The 19,030-nt window shown below is 40.6% G+C and overlaps 1 protein-coding gene across 1 annotated transcript in view; it reads right to left on the minus strand.

Annotated features, from left to right (window-relative positions):
* Nucleotides 1–19,030, minus strand: part of REPS2 (RALBP1 associated Eps domain containing 2) — a 179,263-nt gene that overhangs the window by 84,792 nt on the left and 75,441 nt on the right. The window contains exons 9-11 of the mRNA XM_023753740.1: nt 8,348–8,483; nt 4,740–4,803; nt 2,364–2,506 (exon numbers count right to left, since the gene is read on the minus strand). Of these exons, the coding sequence (XP_023609508.1) occupies nt 2,364–2,506; nt 4,740–4,803; nt 8,348–8,483 (343 nt within the window). The remainder of the gene's footprint in view (nt 1–2,363; nt 2,507–4,739; nt 4,804–8,347; nt 8,484–19,030) is intronic.

Genomic DNA, 19,030 nt, shown 5'->3' on the forward strand with positions numbered 1-19,030 from the left:
TTCCCACCCACCCACCCTCCCCCACCTTCCCTCTGATATTCAACAGTCTGTTCAATGCTTCTATGTCTCTGCATCCATTTTATTCATCAGTTTATTTTGTTCATTAGATTCCACATATGAGTGAGATCATATGAAACTTGTCTTTCTCTGACTGACTTAGTTCACTTATCATAATACTCTCCAGGTCCCTCCATGCTGCCTCAAAGGGTGAGTGATCCTTCTTTTTTACTGAAGAATAGTATTCCATGGAGTGAATGTACCACCACTTTATCCACTCATCTACTGATAGGCACTTGGTCTGTTACAGTTGCCAAGATAGCCCGAGGAATACTGGTGCTTCTTTGCCTCAATCCAAGAAAGAAAGAGGGATGGGGAGAGAGGGAAGGGGAAATGAGGAAGAGGTGGAGAGGGGAAGAAAAAAGAGGGGGGTTGGGGATAACAGAGATGAAGAGAGACACCAAAGAAGAAATAGAGCAATTTGTCATGCTGCCCAATTGCAAACTAGTTCCTGGAGACCACTGAAAGTCTTCCCCATCCTGCAAGGAAGGGTAGCAGGCTAGAGTTACAGCCGGCTGTAGTCAGAAAGCAGCTGCTATTGGCAAAGCCAGAGCTCTGAAATGGGTAGTAACTTTTGCTCTCTGAAGCCTCCCCTTCATATATTTTATGGGGGCATTTGGGGAAGATCCCAGAATGGGTCACTCTTTCCTAACATGTTTACCTGTCACTGGCATCAGTCACATACATGGTCTCTTCCCTTCAAGTCTCAGTTCAACCCCCTCCACCCTCCCACTACCTAATACAGAAAATGACAGACTTTTTATTTCAGAGTCAGAGACCCCAAGATTGATTCAGATAAGTCATTGACCACTTTGAATATGGTATGAGGAGGGGACAAGATAAGGTCATCTAAGGCCTTTTCCAGATCTAACTACAAAACTTATACTCTATTAATGACTAATCACATTTTCTTTTGACACTACTTCCTCTTGTCAATAATCATCCATGACTAGCTCTCGTGTTTTGAAAAGACCTTGCCTGCCTAAAAAGTGAGAAAGTTTGTTGAAAGCACCAGATGTTTCTGGACCCTTTTGATGGAAGCTATACTTCTCTGAGTAATAGAAATAAGATCACTGCCCACTGCCTCTGAAAGGGGCAAGAGAAACTGCTAATTTGTCCAATCTTCTGAAGGAATTGATATAAATGTTGGATATATTTCCTATCCAAAGGGTTTGTGGAGTAACTGTTTTATTAATGAGAAAGGCAACTCTGCTGGGGGCCAGCCCCCCTGTTCGGGCGCCATATGCTGGGGGCCAGCCCCAGCGGTCCAGGGGTTCCCCAAAGGTGTGGACGGAGTCGGCGAAGAATGTTTTACACAGAGACAGCGTTCAGAACTCTCTAGCTTTCTTAGTCTCCATGGATCTTCCCTGTGCCTGGCTGAGGCCACAGAGAAAGATCCCAAGGCAAGCTGAGCCTTTATTTTATAGTGAGCGGTAAACAAGGTAGTGGTTTCCATAGTTACACAGTTCTTGTAAGTTTCACTTGTTTACACTGTTCTTGTGAGTTTCACTTGTTTTTGTTCTTGTAAGTTTCACTTGTTTTTGTTCTTGTAAGTTTCACTTGTTTTTGTTCTTGTGCACTTCCCTCAGCCCATTAGCTTCCCGAGTAAGATCTAGGGAGTGTCATAAGGTCAAGCCTAATTATGCTAAGAGGACTGTGCCCTCTAAGCTGGGAATTGTTTATGACTTTGCCCACAGGTCAGTCCGAGGCTTAACCCTATATCAGCTCCCCACACAATTCTATTCCAACCTTCTGGTGTGCTGGAATTTTCTAAATCATTATCTGATTGTAGTTACATGGATGCATATATATGTAAAAATTCATCAAGTGTATATTTAAGATTATGGCACTTTGCAGATTTCATTGCTTATGTAATTTTTTTTAACTTTTTCATTATGTATAACAGTTCTATTTCAGTTCCTTGCCCAAGGCCACTAGGAGACACTGGGACGTGCCTAAAAATGCCATGTCAGCACTTGGCTGTATAGGAAGATCTTCCTCTTCATTTTATATCAGCTGGGAGATTTAGTACTTGCCTTTGCCACAATTTTCATGAAAGGGCAAGTGACTTTGGTTCAAATCCATCTAGACTAGAGAGTACTAGAATGAAAATAACAGATGACTCACACTCAGATCATCCCTATTACTCATATTATAAGATGCAAAATGTCTAATATCAGTTGAAGGACAATAACTGTAGATTCCAGGGACTCCCCAAATTACCTGGACACCATTTAAGAAACAAAAGTTTCTTGTAAGGCCGGATGGAAAATGTCTAGGGTTTAAGATTTTGGATGAGCCCTTACCTGCTTGCAGGTACTCTGGCTGCAGAGTTGGAGGGAGGCCCTCGGGCAGTGGATAGCCGTTCTTCCGGGCCACAATGAGATGAAAGGCAGCACAGAACTCAGGCAGGGTCAGGGCTCCATCGCAGTCAGCATCACTAAGTTCCCTAAATATAAAAGATGTCATGAGTACCTCATACTGGGCTTAGAGGAAAATTTACTGAGCCCCAGACATGCAGACACAAATTCCCAGGGGTTCCTGAATGCTTCTTTGACCCTGCAAAGTCCCCAAACCCATGTGAAATCTCAGGGGGCCATTTGGAGGAAGAAAAAGTATGACAGCACTGGTATCAATAGTACTTTATAAATAAAAATTTAAGTTCTTCTGGTCTCTGATAGGTCTGTTTTACAACTCTAAGTATACAAGACAAGCATATATGGCACAAAAAGTTAAATGCTGCCCGGAATTCCACAGTTGACAGCCATTCAGTAAGTGTGTGATGTAAAGAGCTCCTGACTTGGTGCTCAAAACAGTAAGAGGAAGGGCTGGCCCTGGCCCTTTTACAGTGGTCCCGGCCATTATATAGTTACTGGAGCTCAGGAATGAGCACTTCATTTTTTTCAGCTGTAAGGAAAAACCTTGAACTTTTCAAGTCACACAAATGTTGTATCAAAATTTTGCTTGAGAATCCTCTCCTGGGAAAATATAAGTAAGCTCAATAAATACTGGTTGAATTATGTTTTCAGATAAAACTAGCAACTAGGGAAGGCTGGAAACAGATAAAACAGAAAGGAAGAAAGGGAGAGTCTTGAACAGGCTTATCTTTGCTTCGGTCATTGTTTCCCACTGAAAGGCACAGACCTATTTACTCAGCACAGGAGAAACCTATTTGCCAAAGTAACTAAGACCTTCTAAGCTCAACCCGTCTCAAGTGTACAGAGACAAGTATACTTGTTAGAACAAGTAAAGACATAAGACATAAAAATGTACTAGAAATGTGTTACTATTTGAAAGAACGAATATTGAAGGTAAGCTCCATTCTCATCCTTCTCCCCCAAATATTTAATATGTACCAGCCCTGAAATAGCAGCTCCCAGGCAAAGGGGACTGCTGCCAACGCTGAATGGAGAGAATATCATTCAGCTTTTATGTATATGTCCCCACAAAAAGATAGGAAGACTCATGCCAATTATGGTAAGACTGGGAATTTTGCCAAAACAGATTGTATTCTTCTAAAAATGATAATTTCTTTTTTCCTCTAGCTTTAAAATCTAACATAAGGCTTGTTGTAAAAAAATTACACTAGAATATATTGCTGGTGAATAAATCTAGCTCAGGGTCCTAGGTACATTGGCATGCACAAGGATTATTGCAATATTTTTCCAATAAAATGCACAAAACATGACAAAATGATATCATAATTTTTGTGAATCTCGTGAAAAAAAGTTTTACATAAATATTCCAATGTTTTAATTATATATTTATAGCAGCACAGTCTCCTGCCCAGTCACGAGGAAGAACAGCCCACACACAGCTGGGAGTTTATGGAGGCACCAAGCGTTTTCATAAATGCAAATGGAGCCATCTGGACTGTCCCAGCACAGCCCTTTGGAGTCAGGGCTGTGTCCAGCTAAGCAGCAAGGTACTATACACTCCACAGCTGCAATTCTAAGCTAGAGTCCAGCTGATAAAGCTAGAGTCCAGCTGATAAACACCAGCCAAATTTATAGGCAGCTAGAATAGTCAAATTTAACTTAATTCCAAGACATTTCATCTGGCCTCATAAAATATTATAAAGAATAGCTTTTCAAGGTCCTTTGGTTACTTGCATCACACCAAGCAGAAAAAATCTGAAAATAAAATACACAAAATGGAAATTCTCATATGCCCACACAATCGCTTAGAGTCCAGTGGTTCTCAACCTTCTGGCCCTTTAAATACAGTTCCTCATGCTGTGACCCAACCATAAAATTATTTTCGTTGCTACTTCATAACTGTAATGTTGCTACTGTAATGAATCTTAATGTAAATATCTGATATGCAGGATGGTCTTAGGCAACCCCTGTGAAAGGGTCGTTCGACCGCCAAAGGGGTCGTGACCCACAGGTTGAGAACCGCTGGCTTACACTGAAAAGGGATCTAGATGAAGATAATAACTAGAAAATTACTTTGTAAAATAATAGCTAATACATACAATATGCAGTATGTGCCAGATACTGTTCATTGTGATTTTCATATAACTTATTTAATTTTCACAGCAAGAAAAACTTAAATGCTATTCACTCTCTTAGTCTGTTAAAAAAAACATTCAAGAAATAAGACCTTTAAAATGCAACAGTAGGAACTAAAGAATGAATATGGATGACTATATCATGCCATATGGCATTAATTGTACTTACCATATATAGGAGAGTTCTGGAATGGAAAGCTTTGATTTGGTGAAGAAGTTCTTGGCCACTGAACCTGTCAACAGCCATTGTTTAAATAAATCATTAATTAATATCTAGAGCAGCTTTTATATTTAATGTCAATGAATCACCATTTTTTCTTTCAACAATCTCTACCACAAATACAACATTTATTCATTAAAGCAAATACAAATCATGTGTCTAAAAGCAATATGTGAACAGCTTTTAAAAGAATATATAAATTAGAATAGGGCAAAGAAGCAAAGACATAACACTTATTATGACATGTAAATTATATGAATTAATTCCTGCTTCACTTTTACTGAAAGTGTGCAAAATTTTACTAAAAATTAAAAAGACAAATTTCAAAATTATTAAAGTAAAAATCTGTCAAGCACTTTTAATAAAAATGCAATACACAATCATGGTAAAAAATAGCAAAAAATAAAAAATCACCATTAATCTTATCACACAGACATAAGACAGGCCTATTGGGAAAGAGTTTTGGTGAGATTTAAGCTCTTTGGTGGCTCTTTAAGAAACTTATCCAGGAACCTTCTGCTACTTTCTTTAATCATTGTAAATTTGCCAATATCAATTTAAATGAGGTAGTCATTCCATTTTACATGTTAACAAAGCTGCACTAAAGTCCCACCTACACTTAAAATGTTGGACCCAACCATTATTGAGATTGAAATTTTTATGCTTTCAACTCTAAAAACAATTTCATAGCTCAAAAGCTTCAATTCTAACACAAAGAATAGTCAAATCAAAGCCCCAAGCTCTATGTTAAGCAGATAAAGTCAAAAGTCATTCCATGGCAATGACAAGTCTTCTAATTGGCCTTAAAACAATTAATTATAATGGACTCTAAAGCAGACTTATTTTCCTTTGATAGCTCATTAAGGATCAAAAGCAAAGGACCCTATAAACCAATAAGCCTTCTCCCCAAAAGTAGCCTGAAAATAATGCTGACATATGGCTGTTGGCCATCAATGTCAAACGTTTGTCAGAAATGTCTTGAAAGCCTATTTACCAGCTATAGACAATGTCCCCTCATGTTGTTCTTCTTTATCCCCCTTGATATCCTTCTTCAAATCACACTAGGCCGGAACCCAAAGTGAGAGACCTGGATTGGTCTTCAGAGAGTAGAGGCTGTTGTACTATGGTGTCCCAGAGAGGTTAGCTGGAGCCCATAGGGGAGCCGACTGCTAACAAGTTCAGTTGTGCTATGGCTGCTCCCTGCCAAAAAGGGAAGCTAATAAGAAAGCCCCAGTACTCCCTCCTTTGGAACTGACAAAGGTTCAAACCATGAGTTGGAACCCTCCAGCGCAGCTCCACCCTCAACCACCATAGAAACTCCAAGCCAGCCTCCTTTCCTTGTTCTCTGCAGCTATTTTCATACCTTGCTGGGGAGTCACATGAGAGGCACACAAGGGAGAGGGGAGGCTTAAAAGTTGTCAGCAGTCAAACAGCAAAACATGAATTCAGACTTGTTATTATAAGAAATCTCTCAGTCTCAGATCTCTTGCTTCTCTCCTCATTCTCTCAATTTTCTCAGATTTCTCACTTCTCTCCTCATTCTCTCAATTTTCTCAGAACTCTCAAGAGTTACACACAGCATTGATATATCAGGGATATAATAGTAGCACACCAAATACATATAGATCTTTGCAAAATAAAGATGAGTAACCCAATATAAAAATGGGTAGACCTGCCTGACCGTTGTGGCTCAGTGGTTGAGCATCAACCTATGAACCAGGAGGTCACCACCCAGGTTGCAGGCTTGACCCCCAGTGTGGGGCCTGCAGCAGGCAGCCAATCAATGATTCTCTCTCATCATTGATGTTTCTATCTCTCCCTCTCCCTTCCTCTCTGAAATCAATAAGAATATATTTTTAAAGGCATTTGTATGATAATCAGGGAAATCTGAACAATGACAACTTGATAATATTAAGGAATTCATGTTCTTCTATTTTAATGTGTGCCAATGAATTGTGGTTATATTTTTATTCTTTTCTTAAAGAGAACTCTTTTATATATTTTTAATTGATTTTAGAGAGGAAGGGAGAGGGAGAGAGATAGAAACATCAAGGATGAGAGAGAATCATTGATTGGCTACCTGCTGCACGCCCCCTACTGGTGATTGAGCACGCAACCCGGCATGTGCCCTTGACCGGAATCGATCCCAGGACCCTTCAGTCCGAAGGCTGATGCTCTATCCACTGAGCCAAACCAGCTAGGGCTGTGGTTATATTTTTAAAAGAGGCCTTATCTTTAGAGATACATCCTGAAATATAGGAATAGGCAAAAATAGGCTTACAATTGTCTGTATGGAAAATAATACAATAATTAATAAATAATAAACTGTGTTTCATGTACTCACAACTGTAAACCTACTTTTGCCCACCCTGCATTTTCAAACAAAATTATCTGGTAATTGCTTCAAAACCATCTTTGGTGAGAGAGGATATAAATAAAACAAAATTGTTGGGGCTGTGTGATAGGGGTTTGTTATACTAGCCACTCCAGCTATATCTACATTGGAAATTCTGCAAAATAAAGAAGTTTAAAGAAAGTAAAAACATTCCTAACAGCTACCTATTTGTATTTGTCTAATCATTTGTATAGACTATGAAGAAACTCACTTAAGCAATGGGTAAGGTTAGCAAATAGTCAGTACATACAATCTGTTCCTGCTTATTTCTTTAAAATCATGTTGTTAACATTAACTTGTTTGTCTCTACAATAGTCTGCCTTCAATCAAGCCATTACCATCAATCAGAAAATGATGGTCGCATCTTTACAAGTACATTTCGATTACACACCTTATTTCACAAGAGAAAATTAGTCTTAGTCCTCACTTCAATGTCAGGTTACAATTATCAAGGACATATTGTTATTCTACAAAATTAAAGTACTAAAAGAAAGTTTTATGAATTTTTATTCCAGTCTCTATTATTTCACTGTTTGATTAGACTTCACCCCAGTAAAATGTAGGCACAGAGGAATTAAATCAATTCCTCTCAGCTTGAATTTTACATGAGAATGCAACAGGAATACATATTTCTGAAGACAGCCCAAAAGAACTGAGATGTGGACATAAAAATGCTGGCCAATTTTCCTCCCATATTTTAATTTCTCTCCAAAAAACCAAAGGAGAAAGTCTTGAGCCAAAGAAAACGAGCATGAATTTGAACTTCTAAGGCATATATAACATAAGGAGACTGTAATGCTAGCTGTAGAAGGTTATACTACATCTTTCTCTAACTCTAATATAATGAGTAAGCAATTAAAGATGTTGCCTTGGTGCCACACTCTATCATTTCAAAAACTGCTCCAGCTATTAAATCACAAGGTCCAGACCAAATTCTGATTTAACCCTCTGAAACGGAAACATAATTTTTTCTAAATGTCATTGCCAAGTGCTTTTCTGCATGGTTTATAGCTGATAAGAAATTCGATCTTAGAGGGAAATAAATTGAACTCACAGAAGGCTGTCATACTCATTTTGTGTAAACTATTTCTCAAGATGTGTACTGTTATTTATATGAGACAATAACCTGGAACCCACATTCTCACCTGTCAGACTTCATTACCTGAAATGAAGGAACTTGGGTCTGGCTGAAGGGATCGGAACTGATTGACATAGTACTCCCGCTGCTCTTCTGTTATCCTCCACGGTTCATCCGGGTAATTACTGTTATCTTGTGGTTCTCTCTCCACTGAAAAGGACTTTAAAAATAAATAAGCAAATGCTCAGAGCATCTCTCTTTAGTGAGATGAAGTAGATATATTAAATATCAATAAAAGTTATCGTGCATTATACTCAATTTTTTCCTCAAGGGAATAATTTAAACACCATGTAACTAGAATGTAAACTTCTGAAGGGCAGACATCATGCTTTATATTTTTGTAGTGAAATACTGAATACTTTGTGAGTGATGAAAGTGTTTCCAATGTAATGAAGGAGGGTAAAAAAATTATTTGCCATATTTTGATTTTCAATAGCTGAGTAGATAGTAAAATAACCGATTCTTTTTTAAAACACAAAAAGTAAATCTTTAGAAAAGCTATAACCATATCATCCTTTTTTCTGATGCATTCCCACTGTATAAATCTGAGAATCAAAAGTTCCAATTCAAATCCCACCTCCCAGGTCCTACTTAAGTGGCAAGTAAGGATCACCCAAGCTCTCATCCGGCATTTATGAATTGGGGTTAATATTTAGTAGTAGAGCTGAATAGAAAGGAGAGCTATGATGGTACCACAACAAATGGAGTAACAGGGGTGCATCAGACATGCCACTAGGGGGCGTGCAAGCCAAAGTTGAGGTTTTAAGGATACAGAGACCCAGAGAAATGGTGCAGAAGAAAACAAAGCTTGTGTATGGTGTGGGAAAAGAAGCAAAAATGGTGATTCTGGGAGGAGGCGCCCAGGGCTTTGCTCTATCCCTCCCATCTACTCTAAGGCTAAGGTGCTACTACAAAGGGATACCTTCATGGAACCAAGAGGTGAACACAAGGAGAGTAAACCTTTAGGACAAAAGAGACTAGGAAAGAAAAAGTTTTATTGCAAATAAGCTACCAGGTTGCCACTTATGAACACACTATCAAGGAATAATTAGGAGGCCACTGTATTCACTATCCCTAGAAAAGGCAGCGGACCATCTCCACCCCATTTCCCCACAACACACACACCCCATTCCAGTAAGTAATTCTTCCCAGAAACACCTGGCTCTCCTCTGATGACAGTCTGAGAAGACAGGAGACTATAAAACTTTGAGCTGTGATATAACCTTGAGATGTCACCTTTGAAGTTTTTATACTAGGCGAGTTTTTACTAAATGTAAATCAAACCATTTTTAAATGCCCTGGAAGCCACTATCCATTAAGTCAATACCCTAAATTCAGAGTGCTTTGAAATTTACAAAGCATTTCACACATCCTGATCTCATACAGCATCTCAAAACATTTGAGAGGTAGAAAAAGCAGGTGTCATTGTCCTTTACCCCATGAGGAAAATGAGGGTTAGAAGACTTAAGAGAGGAACCCATACCCTTCAATGAGCCCCTGCAGTCAGCAAATATCTGCCCTCTTTAAAATATATATGTTTTTATTGATTTCAGAGAAAGAGGAAGGGAGAGGGGGTGAAACATGGATGAGAGAGGGAAACATTGATCGGCTACCCCCTACCTGGGATTGAGCCTGCAACCTGAGCATGTGCCCTGACCAGGAATCGAACCAGCGACCTCTCAGTGCATGGGACAATGCTCAACCAACTTAGCCACACCAGCCGGGGCACCTGCCCTCTTTCTCATCTGTTGTTCAAAGCCAGGCTCTGGCATATTGAGCTTTTTTTTTAATTGGGTTGCTTCCATCTGAATTGTTTTCAGAAACCCCCTATTCATTCTGGTAAGAAACAAACAATATAAATAAAGAAAGCAAGGAAGATCAAAAATCAGTCTGAGCACCTGATGGACCACACAACTTTCCAAAATGCTCCAACCAGATTCCAGAACCAAACTCAAATGTTCCAGGTAGCACTTTCTGAAGAAGCCCAGATGTCTGAGCAGTTCAGGGGGCAGAACCCAGGATGGAGGTAGTGCTGTGCTGGACTGTGTTCCTGGCCAGATGGTAATGTGTAGAGCTCACAGGAGCTCTGCCCTCCAGGTCAACACTGACAGGAACAGCTGGAGTAAAGGAACCTAAAAAGCTGGGCACGGACAGGTGAGACAAGAATAACCATCTATGAATGAACAATTTAAGCAGGCAGAGATAGTTCACAAAGCTTGTGGGACAAGGTGGAAAGCTCTGTGCCACTGCTGTCCTGGGAATGAAGGTGCGGATAACTCCGTGCAGGCTGTTGACTGCTGTATTCTCTGGTTCTGACATGGAAACTACTACTCCCATGGAATTCATTCCTTCCCTCCAGGAACTGAAGATGCCGTATTCAGTTGCTGTTGTTAATGTCAACCCATGTTTGTTCTTTCACAAATTCCAGGACCACTGCTCACTCTACTTCCTCTCCAACGTAACCTCACTCCTGAGTGGCGTCAGTGGCTTAGCAGGTCTCTCGGATCTATTCTGACAGCAGGAATCAGGAATGGACAGAAGAAAGTGATTGATTCCTCTGTTTAAAAGCACAGTGGCTGGTGTGGCTCTGGGACCGGGGCCCAGGAATCTGTGATTTAACAAGCCCTTCGGGTGATTCAAACCACAGTCAAGTTTGAAAAGCAATGCTATAGACCAGCGGTTCTCAACCTATGGGTCACAACCCCTTTGGGGGTCGAACGACCCTTTCACAGGGGTCACCTAAAACCATCGGAAAACACATATATAATTACATATTGTTTTTGTGATTAATCACTATGCTTTAATTATGTTCAATTTGTAACAATGAAATTGGGGGTCACCACAACATAAGGAACTGTATTAAAGGGTCGCGGCATTAGGAAGGTTGAGAACCACTGCTATAGAACATTCATGGCAAAGCAAGAAAACTGAACAGCATTTGCAAAACACCCAATATATACTAGCAAGAGAAAATAGCCATCTCCTGAAAGTAGCTTGGTTGGGCTACATATAGAAAGACTAGGCTGCCAGTGCAGAGAGGATATTAGTGGAATTGCCTCAAGATGGTCCAAACAGAAAGCAGGTTCCCAGATTACAAAGGCCCAGGTGCACCAGGTTAAGGGGTTTAGACTATATCTAGAAAATAGGGAGCCACAGATAAGTATTAAGACACTGAAATAATCAGATTTGAGTTACAGAAAGAACACTTCAGTGAGGAGATTGGAGGAGAAAAGACTAAAGGTAAGCCCTAGCTGGTTTGGCTCAGTGGATAGTGTTGGCCTGTGGACTGAAGGGTCCTGAGTTCAATTCCAATCAAGGGCACATGCCCAGGTTTTGGGCTCGATCCCAAATAACAGGCAGGAGGTAGCCAATAAATGATTCTCTATCATCACTGATGTTTCTCTCTCTCTCCCTCTCCCTTCCTCTCTGAAATCAATGAAAATATTTTTAAGACTAAAGGTAAAATGACTAGTTAAGGCCATATCAGTAACCCCGACCAGAGGTCAAGGTGACCTCAGGGTAGGGAGGGCTATGAGAGGAGTAAGAGAAAAAAGCCTATGGCCACCACCAGAGGAAGGCCCATTCTAGCAGTGGGATGGCAGCTCGGAACCTTTCTGTCAGCAGCTAGGGGGCCATCTCGTTGCAGGACCGGAGATATGGAACCATCTCCAAATGAACCCAAAGTCAACCACAAAAATCAACCTAACTTTTCAGACAAAGTCAGTCACCTAAGACAAAATGTCTAATTGCAAAGATTGAAGGCATTGAAAAACAGGGCTGGGTGAACTGTGGACCCTTGAGCTTCCAAGTAGAAGCCAAAACCAAGAAAAGCTCCAGTTTTGCATGCGCCCTAAAAGACCTCCCCCATTTCAGCTCCAGCTCCAGTGGTTTGGTTGGCTGGGTGGAGATATATGCTGCTTGGTGCCAATTTTGAGCTCTGCCAGCATTTTTAAGAAAAAATAAAAGGAGAGAGAAAGAAATTGTCTACATCTGTCTGCTTAAGTCACAAACATATGGTTCATTATACAGTTTCTCTAGACGCAAGAGAATTAGATTTGCTTATATTTAAAACATTCAAACCCTTGGTTTTGTTTCAAGTGAAATGCAAATATTTTGCACTGTAAGTTATTATCTCTGGGGAAAACAGGCTGTTTATAATGAAAGGGACTTCAAAAGACTCATTAAAAAATAATACTATTAATAAAATCCCCAAAGTTGACATTTACCCCTGAAGTATCGTAAAATTCAGCATAGTTGAATAATATGAATTGCAAGGAGGCATTGTCAGGGGGAACTTCAGAAGGGTGTGTATATTTTTTCAAAGATAGAACATTTCTGTTTAGAATACAATCCCACCCTGGAAGCATCCTGTAATTGCTGCCTGTGAGTCCAGCCATTTCATCCAAGGTTGCAATGACCTTACAACAATATATTTTAGGTGCCTTAATAAACAAACCATCTGGAGTAGCAGAAACTGTCACTGAGTGGCTACCCACTCAGGAATGACATTTTCCAGCCCCCCACCCTTGCAGTTAGGTACAGCCATGTGACTGAGTTCTGGCCAATGCAATGTGAACACAAGTGACTTGCACCACTTCCAGGCAGGGCTAACACCCTGCAGCACTCCTCTATGCATTCCTTACCCATTGGCCCACAGAATGGGAGATGGCACAGTCACGGGACAGGAGGAGCTCTGGAGCCTGAATTGCCATGTGGCAGAAAGCTACCTACCAACCTGTTAGATGAGTGAGAAATATACCTATTGTGGGTAAATAATTAAAAAGTTCCTAACCGGTTTGGCTCAGTGGATAGAGCGTCGGCCTGCGGACTGAAAGGTCCCAGGTTTGATTCCGGTCAAAGGCATGTACCTTGGTTGCAGGCACATCCCAGTAGGGGGTGTGCAGGAGGCAGCTGATCGATGTTTCTCTCTCATCGATGTTTCTAACTCTCTATCTCTCTCCCTTCCTCTCTGTAAAAAATCAATAAAATATATATTTTTTTAAAAAGTGGGGCACGTTTGTTATAGTAGCTGTTAACCTAACTAATCTATCCTTCAAGCAAGGCCCAAAGTAAAGACAGACCTGTGCAGTCCCAACCACAGCCATTCCATTTTTTGTTTTGTTTTGTTAATCCTCACTCAAGGATATTTTTCCCATTGATTTTTAGAGAGAGTGGAGGGGAGTAGGAAGGATGAGAGAGAGGAGAAGAGAGAGAGAGAAACATCAATGTAAGAGAGACACATCAATTAGTTGCCTCCGCGTGTGCTCTAACTGAGGCCAGGGATTGAACCTGCAACCCAGGTCACTTGCAATCAAACTCACAATCCTTTGGTGCATGGGCCAGTGCTTTAACCACTAAACCACACTGTCCATGGCAGAACCACAGCCATTCCTGCATTGAAGATGGAAGCATCTTTGTTTTGCAATTTGACCATCTAATGACATGAGAAGATTCTAAGCCCAAACAACTTTCTAATTATAATTTGGTTGTCCATGCAGACTATCTACAGGGACAGCACATGGATGCATCTTTATATCCATCTTTCTATATTTGGTTAACAGGAGTTTATCTTTCATTGGTTTGAAGGAGATTCTGAGGAGGATATAAGAGAGTGAAGAGAAAAGAGGAGGTTCTGAGGAGGAGGTAAGGAGAGTGAAGAGAAAAGAGGTCTAGAGGAAAACTGCTAAATGAGGAATAAAGAAAGAGAGCTAGAAAAGGAGATGGAGCTCAGCTATTTTTTCACATTAAACCATACTATATTATCCTATATAATAAAGAGGGAATATGCAAATTGATTGTCACTCCGCCACAAAGATGGCTGTGCCCACAGCGGAGGCAGAGTTCCCATAACAAGCCTTAACAAGCAATCAGCAGGGACCTGAGGCTGCACTCCCCCCCGCACCCGTGGGGCTTGACAGGGGACCTCAGGCCACGACCCAACCCTGGCACCAGGCTGAGGGACCTCAGGCCATGCCCCCGACCCAGTGGGGCTTGACAGGGTGGGACTGGCCGGGTCTGGATCTAGCCCAATGGGGGAGAGCCAGCTAGGTCTGGGTCTCACGCAATTTTGAGGCGCATGTGGGTGGGCGGGGACTTGACTCTGGGTCCCGTGGTGCACCCCAGACTCTGACAGGAGGAAGATTTTTATATACATTTTACTAATTTTCTTTCATCTCTGACACTTCTATTATAGAAAAAGGGCAAATAGCAATATTAAAATATTTCCTCTAATTAATCCCCTTCTAATGTGCATGAATTTCATGTACCGGGCCACTAGTACTCTATAAATCTTATCTCCCACCCCACTCTCACTATAAAATAAGGTCCATGAGGGTAAGAAATTTTGTTCATTATGATCACAGCTGTATACCTAGTACCTATCAAATAGGAAACACTCAATAAATATTTGTTGAAAAAGTAAACAAATAGACAAATGATTGGACAAATTGCCAATTCTGGTCCAGATACAGAAAGGTTAACCCAAGCTCTCCTATAATGACTAGAGCTTAACTTCACGTGCACTTATGAAAAGTGTCACCCAACAGTAAAGGCTAGGCCCTCTCCCTTAACTATGAAGTTGGAGAACTTAAAAGATTTTTTTATTTTGAAGTAATTATAGATTCACAGGAAGTTGCAATAAATAACTTGTTTCTGACTATAGAAAAGTTCATTACAATTAAATTCTAACAGCGCAATTTAACCTCATCAGTTTCTTCTTGGAAATAAATGCACAAAGATGTCTTTAACCACATGTTGTGAAACTCACTCAGGGATCTACTTTCAACAGCTCAGAAGGTTCTCCCTCTGAGTCTCTTAGGCAATGCACAGTGGCTGTTAACTAAGATAAACATTTTTAAAACTACCACCACAGTCACGGAGAATGGTAGGTAACACATATTCATTACTTTGCTTAGTACCAGTTACTTGGGCCAATTATTGTAAGAACATAATACATGTGACCTATTTTCATCTTCACAACAACCCTGGGAAGTGGGTCCCATTATTTTCATTTTACAGAACAGGAAACTGCACATTGGGGAAGGGAAGTGGCTTACCAAGACCATACACCTAGTAAATGGTAGAGTCAGAACATGAATGGGCGTCCAATGTACTCTTAATCAGCAAGTCCTATGGTTCTCTCCCTCCATCATCAATCCATCCATTCATCTATCCAACAACAATGTACTATTTCCTTTTCAGAACAACCCATTGTGGCAATTTTGCAGATTGAGGATCTGTTGCAAGTAGTCTGCCTTCTAAGACTGTTGGGATGACTGAAAGGACACATACATTCTAAAGGACCACTACAACACTGGGCCAAATAATCACTGGGTCAGTAGTGATACTTTGTTGAGATAGGCACCTGGGGACATGGTGTCACCTGCTCACCTGAGGTCAAAGGCAGTGCTGATGGGCCTACATCAGGGTTAAAGTAGTGCTATTGTAAAGGAATCTTCCATATTCACAGCCTAGTATATATTAACTGAGACTGAAAGGTCCTGGGGCATATGCTAGAAACAAACACTACTCTCCTTTCCAGCTTTAAAAAGTACTGTGTGGGACCAGGAGTTCAATCGAGTGTTTTGAGCTACATCTGAGAGGCTAAATCTAACAAATCTATGTGGGCTCTAGCTATTACCAGGAAAGTTCTGGACACCATAAGCCTTTAATGCAATGCTCACACCTTGTGGGAAAAACAACATTGACCCCACAAATAAGATGTATTTATTTGCTTTCATCAGTAGTCTAACCGACCTGCTGCATGGATGCTAGAATTCTAATGTGGACCAGCCTACCATTTTGACCCTCCCCCCACACCCCACTATCTCTAAAGCATGGATTTTGCAAGGCCTCATCAGTCCTAATACTTATGGAGTCAGTGTCTTTTTCCCAAAAATATCCTTCAATTTCTATACCAGATACCCTCTTCTTATCCTGGAGTCACCTGTCTTTCAATGATCCAATATCTTTTTGCTATTCTCATCTTATAACAAAACATTTTTGTCTTTCATGTAGAAATGCCTCCCAGCAAAGAAACCAAGCAATTAACATCACTTTAATTGTTAAGAAGTGTGGGTACAAGGTAAGAACCTGAGGAATACAACAAGAGACAGCTAAGATTTAGGCTGAGAAAAGTAAATTTCAGTATTAATTTAAATTAAATGTTTCAAAAATAAGGACTAGGAAATCTGAAAAAGAACTGTAAGTAGGTAAAGAAAGTATGAAGGCTTGACGCCATAAAAACTAGGACCTCTTTGTGGTAATAGTGACCATTATACATCTGTTAGTCCTAGGTAGACTCAGCGAAGAATATGCTGAAGACAAAGCAATCTTTTACCTCCTAGGAATGGTAAAATTCCAGTGAGGGTTTAAAATCAAATAGAGAATGAATCTGGTAAAACAAGATGTCACATCAAGAACAAGGCACATACATTCCTAAAAATTTATCAAACCAGTTCCTCCTGTTACACACAAAGGCAAACACACATATATTCTCTTCCTCCTTCCTCCTCCACCCTCCCTCTATCTCTCTCCTTCCTATTTCACTCAGAGGAAAAAAACTGAGTTGTCTAAGCAATGCTGAGAGGTCAACACACACAGACACACTAGGTTGACATTTACCATCGCCAACAAGATTTTCCTAGCCCTAATCTCTACCCATAAACTAAGTAATTCAACTTTACTGACATGAAGATATAACCGATATAACCATTGTAGGCAGCCTGGGGCACTCCAGAACTGAAAAGAAGCTGGGGTCCCTACCTTCCTTCCAGGGCCTCAGGAGCCCAGGACCTCCTCTCAACCATGCAAAGAGCAGTTTTCCACATACATTGCAGTCGCTCACTCATCCAAAGGAACAGAAACACCAGTTTCTATTTTCAGACTGGTAGAAATGACAAACCAATAAGGAAACACTGATAACCCAAAAGAAAAAAAGAGGGCATGGGATATGAACAAGCAATTCACAAAAAAAAGCAAATACAAATGACTCATAAGCTTAAGATATCCCACTTCACTAATAAAGAGAACTGCTAATTAAAACTACACAGATACCATTTTTCACCTATCAGATTGGCAAAGATTTGTAAGATTTTTAGCACATTGTGTTTGCATGGGTATGGGAAAATAAGCACTTTCATACATTGTTGGCAAGTGTATAAATTGATAGTCTCCAATTTGAGAATCTCTACCAAAAATTAAAAATGTGTAAACATTTCCCCCAAGTATTCCATTTCTGGGAACTAATGCCATATATATATATATATATATATATATATATATATATATATACACTAATAAAAGAGAAACACGCAAACTGACTGTCCCTCCACTATGCCCACCAGCCAATCAGCATGATATGCAAATTAACCCAACAAAGATGGCGGTTAATTTGCATACACAGGCACGGAGCGAAGATTGAAGACAGCGTAAAAGGAAGCCAAGCACTGCAGAAGGGAGCGAAGTGGTAGAGAAGGGAATGGAGCTGAGGAAGCAGAGACGGGAGTGGAGCTGAGGCAGTGGACATGGGAGGGAGCGAGGCAGCAGAGAGGGGAGGGAGCAAAGTGGCAGAGAAGGGAGGGAGCAAAGTGGCAGAGAAGGGAGGGAGTGAGGCGGCAGAGATGGGAGGGAGAGAGGCGGCGGAGAAGGGGCCTCAGGAAGCCCTATTCTTGCAGGAATAGGCCCAAGGAAGCCCTATTCTTGCAGGAATCTTCCTGCAACAGGCCTCTAGTGTGTGTGTGTGTGTGTATATATATATATACACAAATGATGCTGTGATTGCAAGTTCTAGATGTTGATCAGAGGGGCTGGTTAAATGGTTGATGGAAGATGCACACAATGAAATACTATGCATTTAGAAAAACAAAAAGATAGGGAAGTACTTTATGTACTGCTATAGAATATTATTAAATTTTATTGTTAAGTAAAAAAAAGTACACAGTGTATAACAGATGTATAACATGATACCATATGTGTAAAAAGGTAGAACTATATATTTTGCATATATTATATGTAATTACATACAAGAATACCTGTATTCACATATATATGCACAAAATATTCTTAGAACAATACAAAAGAAATCAGTCCTGCCTGGCCAGCATGATTCAGTGGTTGACTGTTGACCTATGAACCAGGAGGTCACGGTCAATTCCTGGTCAGGGCACATGCCTGGGCTGTGGGCTCCCCAGTGTGGGGTGTGCAGGAGGCAGCTGATCAATGATTCTCTCTCATCATTGATGTTTCTTTTTTTTTCTTCCTCACCCTAGGATATTTTTCCATTGATTTTTAGGGAAAGTGGGAGAGGAAAGACAGAGAGAAACATTGATGTGAGACAAGCACATCAATTGGTTGCCTCCTGCATGAACCCCAACCAGGGCCCAGACCGGGGAGGAGCCTGCAACCAAGGTACGTGCCCTTGATCGGAATCGAACCCAGGACCCTCTGGTCCACAGGCCAACGCTCTATCCACTGAGCCAAACTGGCTAGGGCTCATCATTGATGTTTCTATCTCTCTCTCCCTCTCCCTATCTCTCTGAAATCAATAAAAATATATATTTTTTAAAGTTACAAACATTTGGGTTGATATGGTGCCTGGCTAGCAATGTCTAACAACCTACCCCTACCTGTTCATTAGGAAACTTCCGCCGAAAACATAGCCAAACCCCCAACTAGAATGACAGTGTGGTAAAGTTCTCTACATGCTAC

The sequence above is a fragment of the Myotis lucifugus genome, unplaced genomic scaffold, assembly GCF_000147115.1.
Source record: "Myotis lucifugus unplaced genomic scaffold, Myoluc2.0 scaffold_49, whole genome shotgun sequence".
Taxonomy (NCBI): domain Eukaryota; kingdom Metazoa; phylum Chordata; class Mammalia; order Chiroptera; family Vespertilionidae; genus Myotis; species Myotis lucifugus.